Source organism: Oncorhynchus keta, chromosome 36 (assembly GCF_023373465.1).
Source record: "Oncorhynchus keta strain PuntledgeMale-10-30-2019 chromosome 36, Oket_V2, whole genome shotgun sequence".
Classification (NCBI taxonomy): Eukaryota; Metazoa; Chordata; class Actinopteri; order Salmoniformes; family Salmonidae; genus Oncorhynchus; species Oncorhynchus keta.
The window spans coordinates 11722457-11750009 of NC_068456.1; the positions used below are offsets into that span (position 1 = coordinate 11722457).

Sequence of the window (27553 nt, forward strand, 5' to 3'; positions counted from 1 at the left end):
TTCTCAGATGTTTGTCTCCCCCTGTTGGTATGATATTGTAAGCCACTCAATGGAGTAAAAGGTTTGACATTACACAGTAATTCCAATCTATTGCAACGGCGCATTACATTTTATTTAACATCAAAATGGATATTCCTCCAAGTAAAATTCTCAGAAACAAATTCCACACTTAAACAGCAACTGCAGAACATGCACAAAATGTTTTCAAGAAAATACATTTTCATAAATTGCTTTAAATCCATTGGCACGGTTTACTTTTGTAAGTCGTCTCACATTCCACAGTGAATTCAAAAAGCAGCTCCAAACTCAACAGTTGGAAAACATATTTAAAAAAAATAACAGCATGGCATTCATTGGCACAGTTAGCGTTGCTTTTATACAGTAGGTAAATCCGCCACAAGGTAAAGGGACTTCTGAATTGAAACATTTGAGTTAATGGTAGTTTTCAAACTTCCAGTAGAGGGAGTCAGTCCAGTTCCATACAGTAGGACAAGACTGTACAGTAACAGCTATTAAAACAAACAAACAGCCAATCATATGAGCACATAGCTTACAGGCATAGTAAGATCTTTGACCCACATTAGGGGGAGGGGTTAGAAATAAACGTGAGGGCAACTTGGACCAGTTTATGGGTCATGCTACGCACCATAATAAACCATAAACACTCATACATAACCGTACACCCAGAGACACTTGGTTAGCCTATACTATTGCAGAAATAAGAAAATGATTCTTGCAGTGCAGAATTTCACCTCTTATATAAAAGAATATTCATGCAGCTGAATACTTACAGTTGTTAAGCCTGTTTTCTGCGGAAGCGCAGATGCATTTCAATACCATGTTTTTCAGGCTTTCAACAAAATGCCTGCAATTTGATGAGTTTTAAGCATGTCTCTGGTTATAGATACTCCGGGAGCATGCTGTGAACTTAGGCAATGTCATTGAACTACAGCCATTTGAAATGCGCATAGAAGAGGCCTACAACATCAAAGCCCTTCAGAATACTTTTACAGTAAATAACACAAGCAGCTTTTACCAGGACAGTCTTCCCTTTCAAACATTATTCAAAAGACACACAAAAATATACTTATCTTGTATATACATTGTCTCACAAATCCAGACCAGACTAAGGCAATAACAGTTTCATAGGGCTGATATACACAGTATTTCTTGATACAGAAATGGTCTGAATTAAAATGATAATACAGGGTGTATTATTGCCATACTCTGTATAATGTGTAGGGCACTAAGTAGAGACAGGGACTCTGATTGGCTGAGCTATAGAATACAACTTAATTCTGGGAAATGTAGTCTATTAGTCAGTGGGGGATGGTAAATTAGTAGGAGGAATCTGGTAACTAGAGCAGGTAACCAGATGCCAAAAGGAGAATTGCGGCTTCTGCCGGCTGCTCTGGACCTGCAGCTGCTGTGTAACGTCACGTAACGTGATACTTTTATTTGTCACATTCCTCAGACAGATGTGTACTGTACCACAGCAAAGAACAGGAAGGCCCACACACAGTTTATGCACCCAATTCAGTGCTTTTTTGGGAGCGTAAACAGGCCTTCCTGTTCTTCATAAGTATTCTTTATTAGCCCAGCACCTACGTTTTTTAAGAATGTGCGTATGATCACAAACTTTTATACTGTTCCACAGCAGCCATCACATGCTCTCTGTTTCCATAAAAATACTATTCTATAACAGTTCAGAGAAAAGCATTTCTATAATCACAAAGTCTGGTGCAAATAGGACTCCATATAAATTATACTATTGTTCCTTAGGTGGTTCAAACATTAAAGCTGCAATATGTAACTTTTTGGGCGACCCCAACCAAATTACGTAGAAATGTGAATTATAGATCTGTCATTCTTATTGAAAGCGAGTCTAAGAAGCGGTAGATCTGTTCTATGTGCCCTATTTCTATGCTTACCGTGCTGAAGTTTCGCTTGTGTCTTTTACTTGTGTTTTGTATACCAGCTTCAAACAGCTGAATATACTATTTTTGGTTATGGAAAATATATCTCACTGCGGATTACATGGTACAATGATTCTATACACTAAACTTGCTTGTTTCGTCACATATACATTAGGCAAACTATTCGAATTTTAGCAACCAGGAAATGGCAGAGCGATTTCTGCATAGTGCATCTTTAACCTAGGGAACAGTTTCATTCAGTAAAACAAACTAAAAGGCACACCACTCACAGCTAGGGGACAGTAGCAGGGCAGCGTAAGTGCATTAGTCTGGAAAACCCGACCCTAGGCTTGGGCCTTGTTTCAATTATGGACTCTTTTGGCATAGAGGAACGACATCATTGCCTACGTCACAGCTTTATCAACTTGAATAAAATACAAAATAGTAGCTAGCAAGATGAAGATCATAGCGGTTCTTTTTAAATGAGTGAATTTCACATGGCCCGTTTGCATCCTTAACTAAAAGCACTGCAAAGTTTTTTTTTGTTTTTTGTTGGGAAAGCCCCAGATTTTTCCCTCCCTTATCGACATAGGCAGTGACATAGCTCCTCTATACCAGGGATTGGCAATTGGCGGGCCGCTCCCCTTTGAAGTCCTTTGGATCAATTTACCTCCCCGGCAAAATTTATAGAATTGCAGCAAACTTGCTTTAAAACTGCAACATTTTCTCTACGCCCCATGACAAAATGTGCAGAATTGCACAAAATGAACTCTTTGGTGTCAAGAGGGGGGCTGCAAAAATGTTTTGCTTGCAATGTGGTGGGAAAAGGGCTATGCACATGTGGGTATGCAGACCTGCAAGCAACGGCGCCTCATGTGGCCCCCACACCAATCAAAGTGGCCCCCACACCAATCAATGTGGCCCATCCCTGCTCTATGCCAAATGAGTCCACCATTGAAACCAGACCCTGGTCACTGTGTTGGTGGGGTTTTCAAGACTATGCGTGCACAGCTCAAGTATGTGATACTGACTGCATAATGATGCCAGGTCAGTGCAGCCATGCTAGGGGGGCCAAGTCACCATCAGTCTCTTAGGTGTGGTCCGAAGAGCTCCATCTGGAAACTTCTCTGGAAACTTCACCAAGCAAAAAGAACAAAACAAACAACATTTACATAGCCTGTGCTGAGAAATATATACAAACGGTACAACTAAAATCTGTGTAACCCTTACCCTAATCCTGACACTTACTGAGCCTCTCCAATCCCTTTGCTGGGGATATTCAGTTACCTAGCTAACTACACAACACTACGCGCTATACACCCTCCTGGAGCAGTAGGAGTTTGCCACTAGACACTAAACTGATGCTAGATCTGTCCCAAAAGTAAAAGTCTACCCTTTGGTGAGCCTCCTCTCCCTGCTTACTCTTCCTCCTCTTCCTCTTCCTCGTCATCATCCTCATCGTGGCAGTGGGTGATCTCCTGGGGGGTCTGTGGGAACAGGTTTGGGGGCTGGATCTCACTTATGGAGCGGGTCAGCTGGTGCCTCTTACAGTCTAACTCCAACAGGTCCACGGAGTGGCGGTTACGCGTTGCCAGGGGAGACTCGGTATCGTTGATGTCCACGTGGGCGTGCTCAACCGTCGACTCATGGGGCATCTGGGAGAGAAGGGCACGAGGGAGGAAGTGTCATACAAATCCACACAGAGAACAAAAAACAACCCATAGTAGTGCTGCTCTCAATGTATTGTCTTCATACAGACAAACAACGTTCCTCCATTTTGTCCTAACTTTTGTATCCAACGAGGGAATTTACATCCGGATGTCCTATGAGACAACATTAGCTGAGCTCACCAGTACGTGTGCTGCTCTGAACAGGTAGCTGAATGGGTAGTAGAGGAGGTTGATGAAGGAGGCAGCGTACAGGTCAGCATAGCGCATCACCTGTGACGCAAAGAGAGTCTGTCTGGAGCCACTGCGGAACAGACTACCCATCATCCCATAGCACATGTCCATGTCATGGGTCACTTTCTGTGGCGAACAGGGTAAGGGAAGAAAGAAAGTTAGAAGATTTAGAGGTTGTGTGGACTGTATGCTATGTGTACGTTTGGGTATGCATATGTGCGTGGTGCCAGTTTGCAGGGTGTACAGTATGTGTGTGTGTGTACCTTGATCCTGCGCTGGAGGGAACTGATATCAGGTCTCTCGTTGCTGCTGCTGTCAAGATTTCTGTGGACAGAGAGAAAGTTCTATTGGATTGGGCTTTGGTGGAGTCAAGCTACATTCATTTGTAAGTGGTCCTTACTGCTATTAGCCCATACAAACGCATTGAATAACAGAGTCCCTCCCAAACAATCTAAAGGAAGTTTGTCCTTTTCCTCATTTTACTACGTTAAACAGTCTCTATCCAGAGTCTCATCTTTCCATAGAGGATTTATATTAGCTTTCCGGACGCTACAGACGGTCTGACATACACCGCTCTATTTCTGTCACCTTTTACCGCAAATGTGTAAGTGTTACATAGGCGGTTGCGGTGGATTGAGACGCATCCAATGCAACAAAAAAACAAAACAGAAAGCTCTAGTTTAAACTGACATATTTTATAGGGATTTTTGTATTATGCTAAGTTGTTTTTCGCGGAGGCGCGCACATCAACCTTAGGGGTTAAACAGGTTAACATTCACAAGGCTGCAGGGCCAGACGGATTACCAGGACGCGTACTCAGAGCATGCGCTGACCTCTCCCTGACGCAGTCTGTAATAGAGGTCGACCGATTATGATTTTTCAACACCGATACTGATACCCCCCCCCAAAAAAAGCCGATACCGATTAATCGGCCGTTTTGTTTTTAAAAATTTGTAATAATGACAATTACAACAATACTGAATGAACACTTATTTTAACTTAATATAATACATAAATAAAATCCATTTAGCCTTAAATAAATAATGAAACATGTTCAATTTGGTTTAAATAACGCAAAAACAAAGTGTTGGAGAAGAACGTAAAAGTGCAATATGTGCCATGTAAGAAAGCTAACGTTTATGTTCCTTGCTCAGAACATGAGAACATATGAAAGCTAGTGGTTCCTTTTAACATGAGTCTTCAATATTCCCAGGTAAGAAGTTTTAGGTTGTAGTTTTTATAGGAATTACAGGACTATTTCCCTCTATACCATTTGTATTTCATTAACCTTTGACTATTGGATGTTCTTATAGGCATTTTAGTATTGCCAGTGTAACAGTATAGCTTCCGTCCCTCTCCTCGCTCCTCCCTGGGCTCGAACCAGGAACACAACGACAACAGCCACCCTCGAAGCAGCGTTACCCATGCAGAGCAAGGGGAACAACTGTCTCAGAGTGACGTTTGAAACACTATTAGCGCACACCACGCTAACTAGCTAGCCATTTCACATTGGTTACACCAGCCTCATCTCGGGAGTTGATAGGCTTGAAGTCATAAACAGCGCAATGCTTGATGCTGTTTGAATGAATGCTTACGAACCTGCTGCTGCCTACCACCGCTCAGTCAGATACTTGTATGCTTAGTCAGATTATATGCAACACAGGACACGCTCGATAAACTAGTAATATCATCAACCATGTGTAGTTAACTAGTGATTATGATTGATTGATTGTTTTTTATAAGATAAGTTTAATGCTAGCTAGCAACTTACTTCATTCGCATAACAGGCAGTCTCCTTGTGGAGAGCAACGAGAGGCAGGTGGTTATAGCGTTGGACTAGTTAACTGTAAGGTTGCAAGATTGGATCCCCCGAGCTGACAAGGTGAAAATCTGTCGTTCTGCCCCTGAACGAGGCAGTTAACCCACCGTTCCTAGGCCATCATTGAAAATAAGAATGTTCTTAACTGACTTGCCTAGTTAAATAAAGATTAAATAAAGGTGTCAAAAATATATATTTAAAAAATAATATATATATTTTTTAATCTGACATATCGGTGTCCAAAAATACCCTAATTAATCGGCCATTCCGATTAATCGGTCAACCTCTAGTCTGTAATACCTACATGTTTCAAGAAGACCACCATAGCTTCTGTGCCCAAGAACCTCAAGGTAACCAGTCTAAATTACTATCGCCCCGTAGCACTCACATCTGTAGCCATGAAATTCTTTGAAATGCTGGTCATGGCTCACATCAACACTATGATCGCAGACACCCTGGACCCACTCTAATTTGCCTACCGCCCCAATTGATCCATAGATGGCACAATCTCAATTGCACTCCACAATGCCCTTTCCAACTTGTACAAAATGAACACCTACGTGAGAATTCTGTTAATTAACTACAGCTCAGCGTTCAACACCATAGTGCCCTCCAAGCTCATCACCAAGTGGGGAGGGTAGACAACAACACATCAGCCACACTGACCCTCAACACGGGGCCCCCTCAGGGGTGTGTTCTTAATCCCCTCCTGTACTCCCTGTTCTCCCACAACTGCGTGGTCGTGCACAACTCCAACACCATCATTAAGTTTGCAGATGACACAACAGTGGTAGACCTGATCACCGACAACAATGAGACGGCCTGTAGGGAGGATGTAATGACATGACAACCTCTCCCTCAACAAGACAAAAGGAGGTGATCGTGAACTACAGGAAAAGGAGAGCTGAGCACACCCCCATTCAAATTGAGGGGGCTGTAGTAGAGTGGTTGAGAGGTTCAAGTTTCTCAGTGTCTACATCCATAAGGATCTATCATGGTCCAAACACACCAACCCAGTCGTGAAGAGGGCGCGACAACGCCTCTTCACCCTCAGTTGGCTGAAAAGATTTGGCATGGGCCCTCAGATCCTCAGAAAGTTCTACAACTGCACTACTGAGAGCATCTTGACTGGCTGCATCACCGCTTGGTATGGCAACTGTGGTCATCCAAACGCAAGGCACTACAGAGGGTTGTGTGTACGGCCCAGTACCTCACTGGAGCCGAGCTCCCTGCTGTCCAGGACGTCTATACCAGGCGATGTCAGAGGGAGGCCCTAAAAATGACCAGACTCCAGCCACCCAAGTCATAGTACCAATGCACCAAGTCTGGAACCAAAAGGACCCTGAACAAGCCAACCAAACAGCTACCCAGACTATAATAATATAATAATAATATATGCCATTTAGCAGACGCTTTTATCCAAAGCGACTTACAGTCATGTGTGCATACATTCTACGTATGGGTGGTCCTGGGGATCGAACCCACTACCCTGGCGTTACAAGCGCCATGCTCTACCAACTGAGCTACAGGACCACTATCTGCATTGACCCGAATTGCAATAACTTATTTTGACTCATCTCATACGCGGCTGTTACAGTTTACTATCCGTCACTGTTATTCACAGTTATATGTACATATCTACCTCAATTATCTCATACCACTCACTGCACATCGACTCAGTAGCCCTTGTATATAGCCAAGTTATCGTTACTCATTGTGTATCTATTATTATGTGTTTTACTTTCCTTTATTTCTCTATTTTCTTTCTCTCTGCATTGTTGGGAAGGGCCCCCCCCATAAGTAAGCATTCACTGTTAGTCCATACCTGTTGTTTACAAAGCATAAATAAATTACAAATAAATGTAATTTGATTTTGATAGAGCACATTCGGTCAATAAAACCATGCCTAATTTAGTTTGTCAACCTTGAGCCTAAGTTTTGACCGGATGTGGTTCAGTTTGTTGTGTAGACGAGGCAGAGACACTCACTTATAGAGCTCTGCCAGGAAGATGTCCAGAGACTGGAGCTCCTCAAACAGAGCTGGAACACAGAAACACACACGGTTGTAAGAGATGCACAACAGTGCACAAACGCACAAATATACCCAAATACTGTTGTCAAGCATCAGTATCTATGACATGGGTGTGTTAAGCTCACAGCTCTTGTCAGTCCACACGTGCAGCTCCTGAGCGAGTTCAGGGATCACCAAGAAGGTCCTCCATCCCTGGCGTTTTTTGGACTTGAGGATGTCCCCAAAGATGTGGTCCCCAATGTATACTATGTCCTTCCCTTTGGCCCCCAGCAGGTCACACACTATGTCAGAGGAACCTGTGAGGAGAGAGAGAACTGAAAACTAAGGCCTTGTTGGAATACTTTTGGACCTTTTCCTCCTCTGAGTCATCACTAGATTAGTGATAGGTGAAAAGGGTTAGTCATGTCATATCAGTGATTAGAATGCTTTTCCAAAGTATTCGAACAGGGCTGTTGATGTTTGGCTCCTTGTAAATTCCCCGGGCCCCTAAAGAGTGTATCCTTACAGGCTACAAACAGACATGTACACTGTGGGAAATGAGACAGTATGGAAGCTCTACTTACATGTTTGTGTCAACAATACATTTCTAATTTATGAATGATATTTGTATATACAGTGCATTCGGAAAGTATTCAGACCCCTTGACTTTTGACACAATTTAAAAAACGATCCTCATCAAACTACACACAAACCCACAAAGTGAAAACAGTTTTTGAAAAACAGAAATATCTTATTTACATTATTAGTATTCAGACCCTTCGCTATTAGACTCGAAATTGAGCTCAGGAGCATCCTGTTTCCATTGATCATCTTTATGATGTTACTACAACTTGAGTCCATCTGTGGTAAATTAAATTGTACATGATTTGGAAAGGCACACACCTGTCTATATAAAGTCCCACAGTTGACAGTGCATGTCAGAGCAAAAACCAAGCCATGAGGTCAAAGGAATTGTCCTAGAGCTCCAAGACAGGATTGTGTCGAGAAACAGATCTGGGGAAGAGTACCAAAAAATGTCTGCAGCATTGGATCTCCCAAGAACATAGTGGCCTCCATCATTCTTAAATGGAAGAAGTTTGGAACCACCAAGACTCTTCCTAAAGCTGCCTGCCTGGCCAACCTGAGCAATCCAGGGAGAAGGGCCTTGGTCAGGGAGGTGACCAAGAACCCAATGGTCACCGACAGAACTCAGGAGTGCCTCTGTGGAGATGGGAGAACCTTCCAGAAGGACAACCATCCCTGCAGCACTTCACCAAAAGGGCCTTTATGGTAGAGTGGCCAGACGGAAGCTACTCCTCAGGAAAAGGCACATACAGCCGGCTTGGAGTTTGCCAAAAGGCACCGAAAGGACTCTCAGACCATTAGAAACAAGATTCTCTGGTCTGATGAAAACAAGATTGAACTCTTTGTCCTGAATGCCAAGCGTCATGTCAGGAGAAAACCTGGCACCATCCTTACAGTGAAGCACGGTGGTGGCAGCATCATGCTGTGGGGATGTTTTTCAGAGGCGGGGACTGGGAGACTAGTCAGGATAGAGGGAAGGATGATCAGAGCAAAGTACAGAGAGATCCTTGATGAAAACCTGCTCCAGAGTGCTTAGGACCTGGGGAGACGGTTCACCTTCCTACTGGAAAATGACCCTAAGCACACAGCCAAGAAAACGCAGGAGTGGCTTCAGGACATCTCTGAAAGTCCTTGAGTGGTCCAGCCAGAGCACAGACTTGAAACCGATCAAACATCTCTGGAGAGTCCTGAAAATAGCTGTGCGGAGCTTGAGAGGATCTGCAGAGAAGAATGGGAGAAACTCCCCAAATAAAGGTGTGCCAAGCTTGTAGCCTCATACCCAAGAATAATCGAGGCTCGTAATTGCTGCCAAAGGTGCTTCAAAAAAGTACTGAGTAAACGGTCTCAATATTTATATAAATGTGATAGTTTTTTTACTTATAATAAATTTGCAAAAATGTCTGCTATTATGGGGTATTGTGTGTAGATTGATGAGGGGGAAAACAATTTAATCAATTTCAGAATAAGGCTGTAACGTAACAAAATGTGGAAAAAGCCAAGGGATCTGAATACTTTCAGTATGCACTGTATAAATAATATGTGTCAGGAGTGCGTTACCTCCAGAGTACACGATGCCGTGCTGCAGTGGTCCTGTGTATGTGCCAATCTTCAGCCGGCCTGTGGTCTGCAACAGCAAGCACTCTGGTAAGATCATCGTGGCCATGCCAACATGAACACACAAAAACGTGCACACACACAGACACCACACTGCTAGACAGTTTAACACATACTCGAGCCCAAACACACACTCACTGTGTCGACCTGCCGTAGCACTGTCCCCTCTCCGAAGAACACGGGTTTGCGGGCATCTACTAATATCAGGTCAAAGTAGGACTGCCAGGGCCGATGGGGCATTCCCACCTGCAGCACAAACATACACACTGAACCTCTGTTCCATTTCAGCAGCTTGCCGCCTCCCGTAAACCCCTCTTCGCTTAGAGTTCTTAGGTCTAAAAGGAAGCAACAAGAATCTAAACAAGACAATTCAGTCTCTTACCTTTGGACCATGGGGGAAGTCAAACAGGTATGTCATTATTTTCTGAAATGATAAACAGAGAGACGTTATACGTGATGTTCATTGATTGTGTATGGGGTTATGTACAGTGCAGTCGGTAGGCCTCACCTCTGTGTATTTGTAGTCACTGTTGGTGGCCAGGAACACCTTGGCCACTTCATTCATCCGACTCAGGAGTAGAGGGAGCTTCCCCTTTAATGAAGAAAACATGTATTCAGCAAATGACATTTTAAGTCATACGTTTACAGGTGTTAAAAAAGACACGGTCACTGAAAATGTGTCAGATGCAATTAAATGAATGTGAAGTTCACTTACATCCTTGACCACATACTTTTCCAGGTTTTCAACCGTTTTTTCTTTCAAAGATCCCTGATGAAAACAGGTGAAAAAACATTTAGACAGGTAATAGAAGGAATAACAGATACAATAAGTATGTTTACATGCACCCAAATAACCCAATATTAAAAACAGATTATGGCAGTAGGCCGAGTATGGCAATAGTCATGTACACACACCTTACTCTGCTTATCTTAATCGAAGTAAGCATACGCCCATTAAAACACCTGGTTTTCTGAGCAATCTTTCCAATTATTAGCACATGTAAACCCCTTAAATCGGAGGTCCAGCAGTGTATTTGATCTGTGCATGTGGCAGCACCAGCAGTGCAAGCCTCCCTCTTATGCGCGAGAGAAGTATACATCTTAGAAATAGTTTTCACATCAACTTTATATGTCTGAACTCAGTATCAAATAAGCTTCCCAAAAATAACATGGTCGCTGTTAGTTTGAGTGCCAATTTTCTGCATTTCTCAAAGCCCCATTAGTGTCCATGGAAACAGGATTATTAGGGAAATCGTTATTGCAAAGCATGTAAACGTTTTAATCAAACTATTATATTAATCTGACTATTCACAATAATGGTATTACTGTGTGCATATAACCATATTCAGTGAAAAATACTTTAATGGATTTAGAAGAGGAAGTGAGTGAGTGAGGGAGGGAGGTTGTTTTACCTTCAAGTGGACCCAGTCCACAGCATCACGGACATCCTGGAACATGCTCTTGTAGGACATGAAGAGGTCTCCATTCTTAAAGCCAGTCTCGCAGCTGGGACCACAATAACTTGAATTAGAAATCCCAAAATATCTGATAATCATTCAAAATGATTCAGTTTTCAGAGGGAGAGCAGCACACTCACCTTGTGTATTTGGGGCAGTTGGTGAAGAAATCAACCAGACAAGCAAAGAGGTAGGTTTCTGAAGAGGGAGCAAGGTAAGGCCATTTGAAACAACAATGTGACATCAGCAAAAAGGACATTCCTCAGAAAATAAAAAAACACTAACTTATGGAACAACAACCAGGGGAGTATTTGAGCAGTACTCTGGAGCAGTAATGTGGACAGTATCAGCAAGACTGTGAACACAGTTCAGTGAATGTCACTCAGGCAGGGGTATTCAAGGTTGGGGTCAGTGGGGTCACCCAAATAGTTTTTACAGTTTAGTTTTTTTAAACGTAAGAACAAAAAAATAAGAGCACAATTTTTTTTGAGAAAGATTATTATTATTTGATGTTGAGTAATTGTATTTATTGGTTTCTTTTCATTTAGAAAATGTTATGAATTTAAGGTTATTTGAAATTGACAGATTTTAAAGGTTGTGTCATTAGATTTGGAGTGGGGTCGCGAGAGATCCTTGCCCCCAAAAAATGGGGTGAAGACTGCTCTCTCACCTGGGAGGTTGAACAGTGTGTTCAGAATGTAGAAGCGGTCAGTGTCTCCACGCTGGATAAACTTGTTGGGGTACATCTCCCTGATCTCAGGCCTAAAGGAACAGAGTGATTAAATGAGTATGATATGACTATACGCTGTATGTAAGTGCAATATGAGGGTACTTGGCATGAGCACATGGTAAATGTTTGGTGTGAGGGTGATATCATTACGAGCAGCAGAACTCACCCCCTCATGAAGTTGAAGCCGTGGGCACAGACCAGGATGTTGCCGTATGCGTCGACCTTGAGCAGATTCCCGTGCATTGTGTCAAACAACAGGCCTCTGGAACCAGAGGGTGGTAGGACAACTTGTCAGAACCGTTTATATGTGTGTGAGATGGGATCCATCATCTATCATCTCTAAAAAGGCTTACTAACTGAGATGTGTAACTTTTAACTGGGGCCAGACTGAAAGGGAGGATTTTCCTCAAGACCCCAAGTTATTTTTTAAAGCATATATTTGTGAAATGAAATCAGTTCAAACCAAGTACTGTTAGAAAACAAAGAAATAATTATAATTGACCAAATCAAAGACAACTCTATAATGGTATTCATAAGAATTCCATCTGGCCTTACAAATAACCGATATGAACGTGTGATGTCAGACGGACCTGGTGGGGAAAGCGGGGTCGTAGACAAAGTTGAGCAGCTCCTGTGGGTAACCGATGTGGACGAGACGTTCCACGGTCAGGTCAAATCCCAGCGACTCGTACTCAGGTGATTTATACACTGCAGTAAGCAGGGAGAGGGAAACAGCTACTGTAGTACAGGGTGATATACTCACTGGGAGAGAGCTACAATGCGGTCTCTCTGTGTTCATAGAGAGGGAGACAGATTTATGTGGCGAGACTTACAAAGCAAGATAGGGCCTACACACTGGAACATAGGGAGGGATTTACATGTGGCCTCTGTGGACAGTTGAAATGAATCTGGTATGGGTATGTTAATTGAATAACGTGCACATCCAGAACACATGTAAGCACATACACGACACACACGACCCACTAACTCACTAAGAGTGCTTCGACTGCACTGCAGATAGTGGCTATAGAAGCAAATGACCTGTAGCGGTTGGCATGTCAAAAACCCTTTAGTTCCTGGCGCTACTCCCACAGCCCCCTCCCCCCTCCCCCAGGGGTTGTTTCTCCCCACTCACTGTGTGGAAACACAACCCCTTAGCAGCACTTGTTTATGGGACGGTGACTGGGCTCGATAAACAGGCGGATGTGAGCCGCTTGGGTTACAGTTATCCTTCAGAGACCCAAAGGAGGGCAGTGGAGTGGGGTGGGGGGGTACTGGTTGAGAGGGTGACGTATGCGTAAGGTACAAACAATGTCATCCAGGCTACACGTGTCACAAAAAGCAGAGCTGGCCCAATTGAGGTTCTAGGCTATATCGAGACCTCCTACATGCAAGGGAGTAAGCTGCTGTATCAACACAAGCATTTCACCGCACCTGCGACAACATCTGAAAATCTGTGTACGCAACCAATAAACTTTGATTTGATTTGAGCAGGCGACTGTACACATTCTAAACACGCACACATTGTCAGTACACATAAAACACACACACACTGAGTACACAAAACCTTAGGAACACCTGCAATTTCCATGAGGTAGACTGACCAGGTGAAAGCTATGATCCCTTATTGATGCCACATCAGTCAGTGTAGATGAAGGGGAGGAGAAAGGTTAGATAAGGCTTTTTAAGCCTTGAGACATGGATTGTGTGTGTACCATTTAGAGGGTGACAAAATATTTAATTGCCTGTGGTAGTAGGTCCCATTTGCATGTGTTTAAAGTGTGTCAAGAACTGCAACGCTGCTGGGTTTTTCACGCTCAACAGTTTCCCGTGTGTATCGAGAATGGTCCACCACCCAAAGGACATCCAGCCAACTTGACAACTGTGGAAAGCATTTGAGTCAACATGGGCCAGCATCCCCATGGAACGTTTTCAATACCTTGTAGAGTCCATGCCCCAACGAATTGAGGCTGTTTTGATGGTAAAAGGGGGTGCAACTCAATATTAGGAAGATGTTCCTAATGTTTTGTACACTCAGTGTACACCTACCTGCCAGAGTGTAGTCCATATCAAAACCAAAGCACTTTATCTTCTCCATTGCCAAGCTTCTGTTCACAAAAACTCTGAAAAGGAAGTAGAGTATCTAGTCAGTCAGAGGTTCTGATGATGAACATATCCTAAAGAGGATACTTTGCATGAAAACAGATGATAGTAACGGTCAGGGTCGTGAGTTCAACAGTACAGAAGTGGAGCAGTGCAGTAGCAACTCTAAATGTGTCCATACAAAATATGTATTCACAGTGAGGTCACACAGATCTTTACAACGTTGGAGGGAAAAAAATGGAGTCCAACTCAAAGGCCATATTTCATATACAGTATCGTGAAAAGTATTTGCCCCTTTTCTGATTTTCTCAATTGTTGCATATTTTTTACACTCAATGTTATGCAACACTAAATGCACCTGGTGAAAAACTAATTGCCTCCCTACACTCAATAACTGGTTGTGCCTCCTTACACTCAATAACTGGTTGTGCCTCCTTACACTCAATAACTGGTTGTGCCTCCTTTACACTCAATAACTGGTTGTGCCTCCTTTACACTCAATAACTGGTTGTGCCTCCTTTACACTCAATAACTGGTTGTGCCTCCTTTACACTCAATAACTGGTTGTGCCTCCTTAACACTCAATAACTGGTTGTGCCTCAACACTCAATAACTGGTTGTGCCTCCTTACACTCAATAACTGGTTGTGCCTCCCTACACTCAATAACTGGTTGTGCCTCCTTTACACTCAATAACTGGTTGTGCCTCCTTTACACTCAATAACTGGTTGTGCCTCCTTTACACTCAATAACTGGTTGTGCCTCCTTAACACTCAATAACTGGTTGTGCCTCAACACTCAATAACTGGTTGTGCCTCCTTACACTCAATAACTGGTTGTGCCTCCCTACACTCAATAACTGGTTGTGCCTCCTTTACACTCAATAACTGGCTGTGCCTCCTTTACACTCAATAACTGGTTGTGCCTCCTTTACACTCAATAACTGGTTGTGCCTCCTTAACACTCAATAACTGGTTGTGCCTCCTTAACACTCAATAACTGGTTGTGCCTCCTTACACTCAATAACTGGTTGTGCCTCCCTACACTCAATAACTGGTTGTGCCTCCTTAACACTCAATAACTGGTTGTGCCCCCTTACACTCAATAACTGGTTGTGCCTCGCGGAGGAAGACATTCTTGGGTTTTCGAACATGAACTGCTCGTTTCAGGTCCAGCCACACCACCTCAAATCAGGTTTACATCTGGACTTTAACTAGGCCATTCCAAAACTTCAAATTTGTTGCTTTTCAGCCATTCTGATGTAGACTTGCTTGTGTATTTTGGATCATTGTCTTGCTGCATGACCCAGCTGCACTTCAGCTTCAGCTCACAGACAGATGGCCTGACATTCTCCTGTAGAATTCTCTGATACAGAGCACAATTCATGGTTCCTTCAAGGATGGCAAGTTATCCAGGTCCTGAGGCAGCAAAGCATCGCACTACCACTATCATGCTTGACCGCTGGTATGCGGTTCTTACTGTGGAATGCAGCGTTTGGTTTTCGCCAGCCATCAAGGTTTTTTCTGGATCAAAAAGAGGATTAGGTGGGGTGCGTGGCAATGGATGCATTCGGCCTGTTGACACAGCTGGATTTTAGAGAACCTTTTAGAGGCCCCCATCTTTGCGGTGTAGATTCTACTGCAATTCTACTACACATTTTGCCATGGAGCAGAGAGAAAATGCTGCAATTTTAAAGCTAATTTCCTGCAATTCTATGCATTTTGCCATGGCGAATGCTGTGTTCTTTTGCTCAAACTTAAAATCAATGCTGCTAAATTCATTGTCTTAGGAATTTTCCATTCTCCCTAACTACCTAGCTTTAATTTGGTGATTGTTAATTCTCAAATAATATATTATTAAAAAATATAGATTGAGTATACGAAACATTAGGAACACCTTCATAATATTGAGTTGCACCTTCTCATTTGGCCCTCAGTACAGCCTCAATTCATCTGGGAATGTACTCTACAAGGTGTCCAAAGGGTTCCCACAGGGATGCCGCCCACGTTGACTCCATTGCTTCCCACAGTTGTGTCAAGTTGGCTGGATGTCCTTTGGTTGGTGGACCATTCTTGATACACACAGGAAACTGTTGAGTGAAAAGCCCAGCAGCGTTGCAGTTCTTGACACAAACCAGTGCACCTGGCACCTACTACCATACCCCGTTCAAAGGCAGTTCAATCTTTTGTCTTGCCCAATCACCCTCTGAATGGCACACATTCACAATCCATGTCTCTTCCTCCCGGGGAAGGACTGCCCGTTCCATGATCTCGCCATCACGGTTGACAACTCCATTGTGTCCTCCTCCCAGAGCGCTAAGAACCTTGGCGTGATCCTGGACAACACCCTGTCGTTCTCAACTAACATCAAGGCGGTGGCCCGTTCCTGTAGGTTCATGCTCTACAACATCCGCAGAGTACGACCCTGCCTCACACAGGAAGCGGCGCAGGTCCTAATCCAGGCACTTGTCATCTCCCGTCTGGATTACTGCAACTCGCTGTTGGCTGGGCTCCCTGCCTGTGCCATTAAACCCCTACAACTCATCCAGAACACCGCAGCCTGTCTGGTGTTCAACCTTCCCAAGTTCTCTCACGTCACCCCGCTCCTCCGCTCTCTCCACTGGCTTCCAGTTGAAGCTTGCATCTGCTACAAGACCATGGTGCTTGCCTACGGAGCTGTGAGGGGAACGGCACCTCAGTACCTCCAGGCTCTGATCAGGCCCTACACCCAAACAAGGGCACTGCGTTCATCCACCTCTGGCCTGCTCACCTCCCTACCACTGAGGAAGTACAGTTCCCGCTCAGCCCAGTCAAAACTGTTCGCTGCTCTGGCCCCCAATGGTGGAACAAACTCCCTCACGACGCCAGGACAGCGGAGTCAATCACCACCCTCCGGAGACACCTGAAACCCCACCTCTTTAAGGAATACCTAGGATAGGATAAGTAATCCTTCTCACCCCCCTTTAAGATTTAGATGCACTATTGTAAAGTGACTATTCTACTGGATGTCATAAGGTGAATGCACCAATTTGTAAGTCGCTCTGGATAAGAGCGTCTGCTAAATGACTTAAATGTAAATGTAAAAAAATAATAATCTTTAACCCGTATCCTCCCCTTCATCTACACTGATTGAAGTGGATTTAACAAGTGACATCAATAAGGGATAATAGCTTTCACCTGGTCAGTCGAGAACATGGAAAGAGCAGGTGTTCTTAATGTTTTATGTACAGGTCCATTATATATTTTTTGACATACTTTCTATCTGGTTTTAGTTGTTCACAAGTTGTTTTTTTAGGCAGCAGAAAAATCCCTGTCCATAACAGGACCCATGTCGTCCAAAAGGTTATACTTTTGACTCATCTGTCCATAGAACATTCTTCCCCGAGTCTTTATGACCATCCAGGTGCATCCAGGGGATTTTTGGCAAACTTGAGTTTACTTTTTGAATGACATGGGTCCCACTATGTCTGGCAAAAACCAAACACTGCATTCCACAGTAAGAACATCCTACCAACAGTCAAGAACGGTGGTGGTAGTGTGATGGGTTGGGGATGCATTTCTCCATCCGGGCCTGGACGACTTGCCATTATTGAATTGTGCTCTGTATCAGAGAATTCTACAGGAGAATGTCAGGCCATCTGTCTGTGAGCTGAAGCGCAGCTGGTTCATGCAGCATGACAATGATCCAAAACACACAAGTCAGTCAACACATGTAAAAGTTTTAGAATGGCCTAGTCATCCAGACCTAAACCAGATTGAGATGTTGTAACAGGACCTGCAATGAGCAGTTCATGCTCGAAAACCAACAAATGCTCAAGGTGACAGTACCAGTTATTGGGTGTAAGGGGGCAAATTATTTTTCACACGGGGCATTGGGCGTTGCATAATGTTTATTAAATAAATTAAATATCATATTTTTGTGTTATTTGTACACTCAGGTTCCCTTTATCTAATATTAGGTTTTGGTTGAAGAGCTGATAACATTCGGTATCAGAAATATGCAAAAATAGAGAAAATCAGCAAAGGGACAAACTTTTTCACGGCACTGCAGTAAGATTTTTTACTTTTGACAATTTTTAGCATTGTTTACATGTAGGCTTATACATGAACAATAATTGGTGTTTGCTTGAAAATAATTTGAAGGAAATTAGCAGAAATCCACACAGAATGGAAGAACCACTGTACAAAAAGGTCCCGTAGTCTTGCATCACTGTTGTGTCAGTGTCAGCATTAACCCACTTCCTGAAAAGACTTGAGCTGTGTTCAAATACCCATACTAAAATACTGTATACTACTAGTTAATTTAGGTATACTGTAAAAAAAAAAAAAAATGTTTTTAAGTATCTTTTCAGTTTAGCGTACTAGGGCTTCGCCGGACTAACGGAAGTTGATGCTGTTGCTATGCAACCTCTTGCTAGCTTGTTAACATAACAAATGACAAGCTAGACATTTTTACGATTTTGGGTGTGTTCGGAAATTCAGTCTGTAGTTCCAGTGTGCTCCAGTGTTGTCAGATTGTCACTTCGTAAATTCAGAGCGTTTTGCTCTAGGAGCGCGTCACTGGACGCTCTGGCCGAGGAGTAGGGTTGAGCCGAGCGTTCTGACCTCACAACGGCAGTCAATCACCCAAGCTAACTGGCTAACATTAGCTATCTTGCTAGCGAAACTCAGCTAAAAAGAAACGTCCCTTTTCCAGAAACCTGTCTTTCCAAGTTAATTCGTAAAAACCTAAATAACTTCACAGATCTTCACTGTAAGTGGTTTGAAACATTGAACCATAAACAATTAATGAACATGCACCTGTGGAAAGGTCATTAAGACACTAACAGCTTACAGATGGTAGGCAATTAAGGTCACAGTTATGAAAACTTAGGACACTAAAGAGACCTATCTACTGACTCTGAAAAACACCAAAATAAACATGACCAGGGTCCCTGCTCATCTGCGTGAATGTGCCTAAAGCATGCTGCAACGAGGCATGAGGACTGCAGATGTGGCCTGGGCAATAAATTGCAATGTCCGCACTATGAGACGCCTAAGACAGCGCTACAGGGAGACAGGACGGACAGCTGATCATCCTAGCAGTGGCAGATCACGTCTAACAACACCTACACATGATTGGTACATCCTAACATCAGACCTGCAGAACAGGTACAGGATGGCAACAACAACTTCCTGAGTTACACCAGGAACGCACAATCCCTCCATAAGTGCTCAGACTGTCTGTAATAGGCTGAGAGAGGCTGGACTGAGGGCTTGTAGGCCTGTTGTAAGGCAGGTCCTCACCAGGCAACACCGGCAACAATGTTGACTATGGGCACAAACCCATCATCGCTGGACCAAACATGACTGGCAAAAAGTGCTCTTCACTGACGAGTCGCGGTTTTGTCTCACCAGGGGTGATGGTCGGATTCGCGTTTATCGTTGAAGGAATGAGCGTTACACCGAGGCCTGTACTCTGGAGCGGGAGTGATTTGGAGGTGGAGGGTCCGTCATGGTCTGGAGCGGTGTGTCACAGCATCATCGGACTGAGCTTGTTGACATTGCAGGCAATCTCAACGCTGTACGTTACAGGAAAGAAATCCTCCTCCCTCATGTGGTACCCTTCCTTGCAGGCTCATCCTGACATGACCCTGACATGTTGGATCAGAGGGTGAATGCTAGGGCCATTCCCCCCAGAAATGTCCGGGAACTTGCAGGTGCCTTGGTGGAAGAGTGGGGTAACATCTCACAGCAATAACTGGCAAATCTGGTGCAGTCCATGAGGAGGAGATGCACTGCAGTACTTAATGCAGCTGGTGGCCACACCAGATACTGACTGTTACTTTTTTTTACCCCTGTTCAAGGACACATTATTCCATTTCTGTTAATCACATCTGTGGATCTTGTTCAGTTTGTCTAAGTTGTTGAATCTTGTTATGTAAATACAAATATTAACACATGTTAAGTTTGCTGAAAATAAACGCAGTTGACAGTGAGAGGACGTTTATTTTTTTGCTGAGTTTATCTCCAGACACAAATAGCTAACTGGCTAACATTAAGTATCTTGGTAGCCATTTCCAGACACAAATTAGAGAACAGCTCGCTCTGACCATTTTACTCGCCCTAGCAGAGCTGGTTACGCTGTTTTGATGGTATCCAGGGTGTTGGTGACTGTTTTTCTGGCAACAATTTAATGACACTTTTTTTTGCCAACGTTTACTGACAACGGCCATATATTCAACGGGTGTGGAGCGTTCATAAATGCGCTCTGGCACACTCAAGATGAGTGCTCTGAAATCGGAGTAGATGGACAGAATAAACTATGTCCATTGAGAAAACAAACAGACTATAGCACTTAGCTAAGAATGATGTTAATAATAAAGTCAATAAATGTTGGGTTGTTAGATTATAGTTAATATACTGCCTGTCAAGTTTGATATATTAGTAGCCAACTAACGTTAGGACAGTAACTAACGAATATACCGGTAAATACTGCTATCATGCTATGTGGTTCATAAGGGATAGCGTAGCTAACAAATTGTCAGCCAACATAACGTGTAACGTAATTTATTTGAAAAGTCATTACATTGCTCAACATTTGTCATAATTAATTAAAGCAATTAATTTGTATCCGCTCTCGTCGGACATCGGCAGCATATCTTCCGCCATTTTCTTCAAATCTGAAAACATTGTGAATCCTCGCCCATTTTCTGAAGAATTGCATTATGGGCCCTAACAGCACGGAAATAGTGCCCACTGCTTGTGTACTTCGTATTTTGGCGAATTCAGTATGACATCCGGGGACTTTTGGCAAACTAACTATATCCGTGCTATGACCAATAAGCATACTACATACTCAATTCACATCACAAATTGTAGAGTTAGTATGAGTTTTCGAACACAGCTTTGGTTTGTTGGGAGACTAGCCTAATGTCTAGATTGAAAGAAACAACCAAGTATCACTCAAACTCAAAAATAAATCACTACATCAATGGCATGCAAATCCGTTTCTACATTTGTTACGTTGTCTGCTACACACATCTGAACTTCAAACTTCATTAAGCCTTCCTCAGATTTCCCCTGAAACCTGGCATCATTGTATTGAATTATAGGTCCACAAATGTGCTTACACACTGCTATGTTGAGTCAATTCCGTTATAACATAAGCAATCCACGATACAATGAAGGGCTCAGGTAATCCTCTTTTCCAGTGAAAGTGAATTAGGCAAGTGCTTTGTCTGCTGCTGGTGCCCATGGGCATACTGAAAGGCCTTGGCAACCACTCCAGAGTATGTGCAGTCAACTCTTGCCTGACATCTATTCCAAAAAAAAGCAACAGAGGAAGAAGGAATCATTTCACAGCACTATGGCTAATTTTGATTCAAAAGAGAACAGAAGGTAGCACACCAACCAAAGGACACAGTGGCTCCAATATCTAGGCCTCCACTGGCACATCACTTAGAATGGAGCAATGTGTTAGACATGCATTTTAAGTGCTGGGCTAGTGTGAATATTGCAACAAAGCAACACATTGAAGTTCACTGGCCTTTTTGATGCCATTTAAGAGGCACTTTCGGCTCGTCTTGTATTTATTCGGACACTAGGTATATTCACTATGAGAAGCCTACATCGTACGGACCAACAGGAAACACCTGTGGTGAAGTTCACATTTCAGACACAATGAAAATGTGAAAACGATTTTAAAACAAAAGAAGCTTGAAAATGCACCAAGGAAAATGATGCAGATCAGTTGAATATATCTAATAGGAAGCAAAGTAGGCAATAACATTCTAGATACTCCCTCGCTCCAACAAAGCCATACTGTTCCTGGCAAATTCCATTGTAACAGAATTTCACTCACTCAGATATTTCACTTTAAAATGTGTACCAAACAAAAACCATTGCTTTCAAAGTTTAACAAACCATAGAACTCTATGCACAAGGACTACTTAAACAAGTTCTAGAGAAAATTTTACAAAAACACATTTAGAGGAAGACCTATGCAGTAACAGAATAAAACTGAGGGAGATTTTACCGTAATTCTGTTATCAAACTTTTCATCTTTTATTTTTTTTTACTGTGTAAATTGTTCAAAGTAATCATTGTGCATAGAGTTTCATGTTTTTTAAACTTTGAAAATCAATGGTTTTTGTTTGGTATACATTTTAAAGTGAAAAATCGTAGTCTCAGCGTAATTCCTTTTTATTGTGCAATTGCACTCCTCCAACACTATTCTGGCCTGAAGTTTCTATTCAGATGTTATGGGATAAGACTTCAGACTGATGGCGATGGGGAGGTGGCATTAGGAACGGGTGAGGGGTGATGCAGTAAGAGAGGGGGAATGAAGGGCAGACAGAGGGGGAAGAGAGGTCACACAGAGAACTCATGACCACCTACTACCACCCACCCTCAGAGACCTACCCAGCACACAGAGGGCTAGTGTCAGTATGAACATGGGATACATGGAGTTTGAATGGAAAATAAATACACATGTACAAAAGGGTCATTCAGTCAGTATTGAGGTTCAACAAAAGTTTGGCGTACCTCATTGCAGGATGGTATTGGGCCAGTTCCCTTGGAAAGCTTTGTAATAGAGAATACATGTGCGATAGCATTACCACTGAATGTGAATGTGTCATAGCCTGCGCTCCAGTGATGCACACCACATAAATCAGGTGGTTCTTACACTGCTTTTAGACTTGTTGCATCGACAGTGCCCCTGTTTTCTTATTTGGAAAGGGTATGTAGATTTTCAACCACAGAATGAGGAAGGAAGACACTACACCATGACAACACCACCAGACTTTTTACCCGGAAATGGTTGCCGGCCACACGATATCGACACCCAAAAGACCTTTCTTACATGTTAATTACACTACATAGTTATACATCAATTTATTAAACATTAAATATATGGAATCGGGAGTATGTGTGTTTCACACACCTTCGATAACATATGAAAACTATGAAGATAAATTAGCCTACATTGCACATAAGCAATAATAAAGGAGCAATGATATATCCATGTAGCCTGGTCCCAGATCTGTTTGTGCTATCACGCCTAACCCTTGTCACTCATTGTCATGTTTGGCGTCACAATGAGTGAGAAGGAGTTGGCAAGAGAGCAGAAACAGACTAGCACTCAGGCTAATCGCCGTGACCTTAACCTGACGGAATCTTGCTCTCAAAGCATACATTTCTGTGACACGTTATGCATCTTTATTCTGTACCTGTGGTAGGCCTCACGCCGATACTTCTTCATGGCCAAGCCGTCCATGTTGGCTGGGAGGTCTGCAAAGTTCTGTAAGCGGTCGCTCCATGACGTCATCTTGAACCGTTTGAATTATTTCTGTGAATCAAAGTGAATAGGCTTTAAGGACCGGTATGTTGTCACTGGAACTATGGCAGCAGTAAAATGGTGTAGCCCTCTTGTCTAGGTTGAAGGGACCTCAATTAAGCTCCTACCATGCTCAGATGAGAAGTATTTCAAGAGTTGAGCCTGAACTCAATCATTTAAAAAATGATACTTATTATTGACTGTGACTGAGGATTTTCTTTTTTAATAACATGGCCTTCAGGGAAATCATAGCCTTCTGAAAATCACGAGGTAGGCTTGTTTGTACTCTGAGTCTTGGAGTAGACTAGTTTCTAACAATAATAAGGCTCACTACAGTGGAATCGCAGTTAATCCCTCTGTGCAAGTCTAAACACAGACAACCTCATATAAGGGCAGCTGAACATAATGCAAGAACGTGCAGCAAGCTCCTTCAACAAGGTTCATCAACAAAGTGTACAAACTTACGAGGACAGCTATGGAACGAACTACTGGTGTACGACCACAGTAGCCTAGTTGGAAAGATAATGGAATCTGGGTCATCCAATGTTACAATTGAATGATCGGCTGACAAAACGAGAAGCATGCAGCTGCACTTGGTGCGCACTGAAAGTGAACCTATCAGTGAATCTCAAAGTGCATGCGTCTCAGATGGTATGTGCACAGCTGCACTAATGCCTTGGACCAGAGCTTTAATCTGTCACTAGCTCTGGACCAGGGCCTGGTTTCCTGGTAACAATGGAATTTAGGCTTATGAGTTTTAACCATGCATCTTTCCTACCACGGCCGAAGCTATAACATGTTTCCCAAAACACCACGCAGAGAGAACGTTTGCTAATGCTTCGAATACACCGACTGTGTCATTGCACACAATAGTAGGTAGCATCATCTGGATATGTATCCGGGTGGCAGGTAGCATAGTGGTTGAGCCAGTTACTGAAAGGTTGCTAGATCGAATCCCCGAGCTGACAAGGTAAAAATATGTTGTTCTGCTCCCCTAAACAAGACAGTTAACCCACTGTTCCCCGGTAGGCCATCATTGTAAATAGGAAATTACTCTTAACTGACTTGCCTAGTTAAATGAAGTTAAATACAAAAAAAGTGTGATGCATGCAACAAAAGTTCAACATTCACCTTCTGCTACCATTTCTGTCAAGCCGTCAACACATAATTTCGATAAATCCAACATATGCACCACACTGTAACTGCCTCTGCAACGCAAACACAGTATTTCATTGGAAATTCATGTAATTCTGGTGTACCAAAATGCAATGACACTATCGGTATGATCAATGTGTAAGTGTGCCTTTAAGGCATGTGTAACAATGGTTTTGGGAAACAGCTCGGAGATGTTTTATTTTATTTATTTTTATTTCACCTTTATTTAACCAAGTAGGCAAGTTGAGAACAAGTTCTCATTTACAATTGCGACCTGGCCAAGATAAAGCAAAGCAGTTCGACACATACAACGACACAGAATTACACATGGAGTAAAACAAACATACAGTCAATAATACAGTATAAACAAGTCTATATACGATGTGAGCAAATGAGGTGAGATAAGGGAGGTAAAGGCAAAAAAAAGGCCATGGTGGCAAAGCAAATACAATATAGCAAGTAAAACATTGGAATGGTAGATTTGCAGTGGAAGAATGTGCAAAGTAGAAATAAAAATAATGGGGTGCAAAGGAGCAAAATAAATAATAAAATACAGTAGGGAAAGAGGTAGTTGTTTGGGCTAAATTATAGGTGGGCTATGTACAGGTGCAGTAATCTGTGAGCTGCTCTGACAGTTGGTGCTTAAAGCTAGTGAGGGAGATAAGTGTTTCCAGTTTCAGAGATTTTTGTAGTTCGTTCCAGTCATTGGCAGCAGAGAACTGGAAGGAGAGGCGGCCAAAGAAATAATTGGTTTTAACGATGTAACGATGCTCATACAAAGGTTCTAACGATGAATGAACGTAAAAGCGGAACACAGGGCCGAACACACCGAAAGTGTATTGCATTGTGGTACACCAGAATTACATTCATTTCCAATGAAACGCTGTGTTTGCCTTGCAACATTGCGTTGCAGAGGCAGTTGCAGTGCGTTCGTATGCATAGACGGTTTGACAGAAATGGTAGCAGAAGGTGAATGTTGAATTTTTGTTGCATATTTCCAATGAAACGCTGTGTTTGCCTTGCAGCATTGCGTTGCAGAGGCAGTTGCAGTGCGTTCGTATGCGTCAAACTGTATGCATAGACGGTTTGACAGAAATGGTAGCAGAAGGTGAATGTTGAATTTTTGTTGCATACATATCCAGATTATGCTGCGTACTATTTACTATTTTGCACAAAAGACGCTTAATAGTACGCAGCATCGCAATGCTGCAAGGCAAACGCAGCGTTTCATTGGAAATTAATGTAATTCTGGTGTACCAAAACGTAATATACTGTCGGTGTGTTCGAAGCGTTAGCGCGCAACATAGGCTACCATTTTAGCCCCAATCGTAGTGGTCGAAGTTGGCAGAGTTCGCTAAGTTATTATTTATGGATAATGTTAATAACATACTTGTAAATGTTCTGTAATAAATTACTACAACAACTTTAGCTGTCACCTTGCTTAATTTGCTACACTAGCTAGCTATGTACCTACTTCCCTCTCCGTAACGTTAACAGAACTGCGGGAAAGTAGTAACGTTACTCCGCAGGCAAGGGTGAAGCGGGAAAGTAGTAACTTTACTCCGCAGGCGAGGGTGAAGCGGGAAAGTAGTAACGTTACTCGGCAGGCGAGGGTGAAGGACACTGTCCCGGTGTTGTGAAACACCGACTTGCCACTCTCCCACTGAGTAGACTGTATCCCGGTGACATCCAGATGGTTACCAATATTATTTACCAAAGTTATTTCTCATGAAGGCTGATATCCTACTAGGGAGGAGAACATGTGGCCATGTTAACTTACTGCCGGCAACAACGTGATACAGCTGCGGAGTGGGAAGCATCTCAATACAACACGTGATCCTCCGCACCAGCTTGTCGTCAAGCTTCCTGAAGACTAACGATAACCAATTGGCGACCAATATTACAGGTTATTGCTCGCTCGCCCTTTAAAATAATCAAAACTAACTCGAGACCAGTATTTAATATATGTTTGTGTGTGAAGCCTTAAGACAACTTTCCATATTGGGCGGACAATTTGTTTTTCTAATTCGGAAAATAGAATTTCACCACCTGTGTTGCTGGTGGCGTGGAGCTCACGCAGCATCCACACAGGCACCATTCGACATCCGGCCCTCAGCTTGCATGTCTCAAACGCGTCTGAGGTATGATCTTCAATCAGACTCTACTCGATAAAACAAGCAAATCTGCAACAGCTGGCTAGCTAAGTTGCTAGCTAATGGATAGAGGGACATATGGAGGAGCTTTCTAGGGCTAGCTAGCTACCCGTGTAGCTAGCCTGTTCTGAGTCCGACTCAGTCCCAGATCTTTTTGTTCAATCATGACAACTTCTTGTCACATGAGAACAGTCACTCTTTCTAGCGCCAGCTAACAGGCAACAATAGCAAGTCAGCTAAAGTTTGCTAGGTAGAGATATTTTGACAGCTTGCGGAACATTACTTTATTTGCTTCGTCCAGCAACGAACCATTGTTCAATAATATCTCGTTGCGGGACAAAGCAAGACTTTCTGCCCCCCCACTACGGCAGCTGCTAGCTAAGCTAAAAGCAAGCAAGTCAGCTTAGTGCAGCCGGCTCTTTTAGTCCACACTCGAGAAAATAATCAATACATATTTGCATGTCGTGTATGCTTCGTTTATATACCACTTTGTTAGGCTACTATTTATGCTAGAAGCACAGGATGAGTGAGACAAGCTACTCACCAGTCTTGTTGCAATATTGAGTGGGTAGATAATGATTCACAGAGCATGCGCGAAGCCTGGTTCAGAATATGTAGATAGAAATGTAATACATAGAATGAACAGTCCATATACAGATGTTATAATAATAGGCCTACTGGAACATTCTTATTTGTAGGCGTCATTGAAGGTCTATCTGACCTCTCCCCATTCAGATCAGAGTTTACAGATCAACTTGATGCCAATGACAGGATCTCACGGTTGCATAAGAT

The 27553-nt window shown here is 42.9% G+C and overlaps 1 protein-coding gene across 6 annotated transcripts; it reads right to left on the reverse strand.

The window, feature by feature from the left end:
• Positions 1–88: 88 nt before the first annotated feature.
• nt5c2a (5'-nucleotidase, cytosolic IIa) lies at positions 89–27426 on the reverse strand. 6 transcript variants are annotated; one of them, XM_035754159.2, is made up of 20 exons: positions 27306–27422; positions 23347–23465; positions 22661–22699; positions 14083–14156; positions 12624–12741; positions 12200–12295; positions 11974–12065; positions 11444–11501; positions 11259–11352; positions 10562–10615; positions 10355–10438; positions 10229–10270; positions 9985–10092; positions 9790–9856; positions 7794–7964; positions 7625–7676; positions 4081–4141; positions 3767–3943; positions 3339–3571; positions 89–3050 (listed from the first exon to the last, which is right to left on the reverse strand). In XM_035754159.2, the coding sequence occupies exons 2-20, from the start codon at positions 23442–23444 to the stop codon at positions 2999–3001; spliced, it is 1770 nt and encodes a 589-aa protein (XP_035610052.1). In that variant the 5' UTR covers positions 23445–23465; positions 27306–27422; the 3' UTR covers positions 89–2998. The 6 variants fall into 6 exon arrangements, with proteins under 6 accessions (XP_035610052.1, XP_035610054.1, XP_035610053.1 ...); XM_035754161.2 differs by having other exon boundaries at positions 3310–3571; XM_035754160.1 differs by lacking the exon at positions 22661–22699 and having other exon boundaries at positions 27306–27426.
• Between the last annotated feature and the right edge of the window lie 127 nt (positions 27427–27553).

Coding starts and splice junctions, on each gene's coding strand:
- nt5c2a (XM_035754159.2), bottom strand. CDS start 23,444: ATGACGTCATGGAGCGACCGCTTACAGAACTTTGCAGACCTCCCAGCC. Junction 10,616..11,258: donor TGGACTGGGTCCACTTGAAG/GTAAAACAACCT, acceptor TGTTTTCATCAG/GGATCTTTGAAAGAAAAAAC. Junction 3,572..3,766: donor TCAGAGCAGCACACGTACTG/GTGAGCTCAGCT, acceptor CTTCTCTCCCAG/ATGCCCCATGAGTCGACGGT.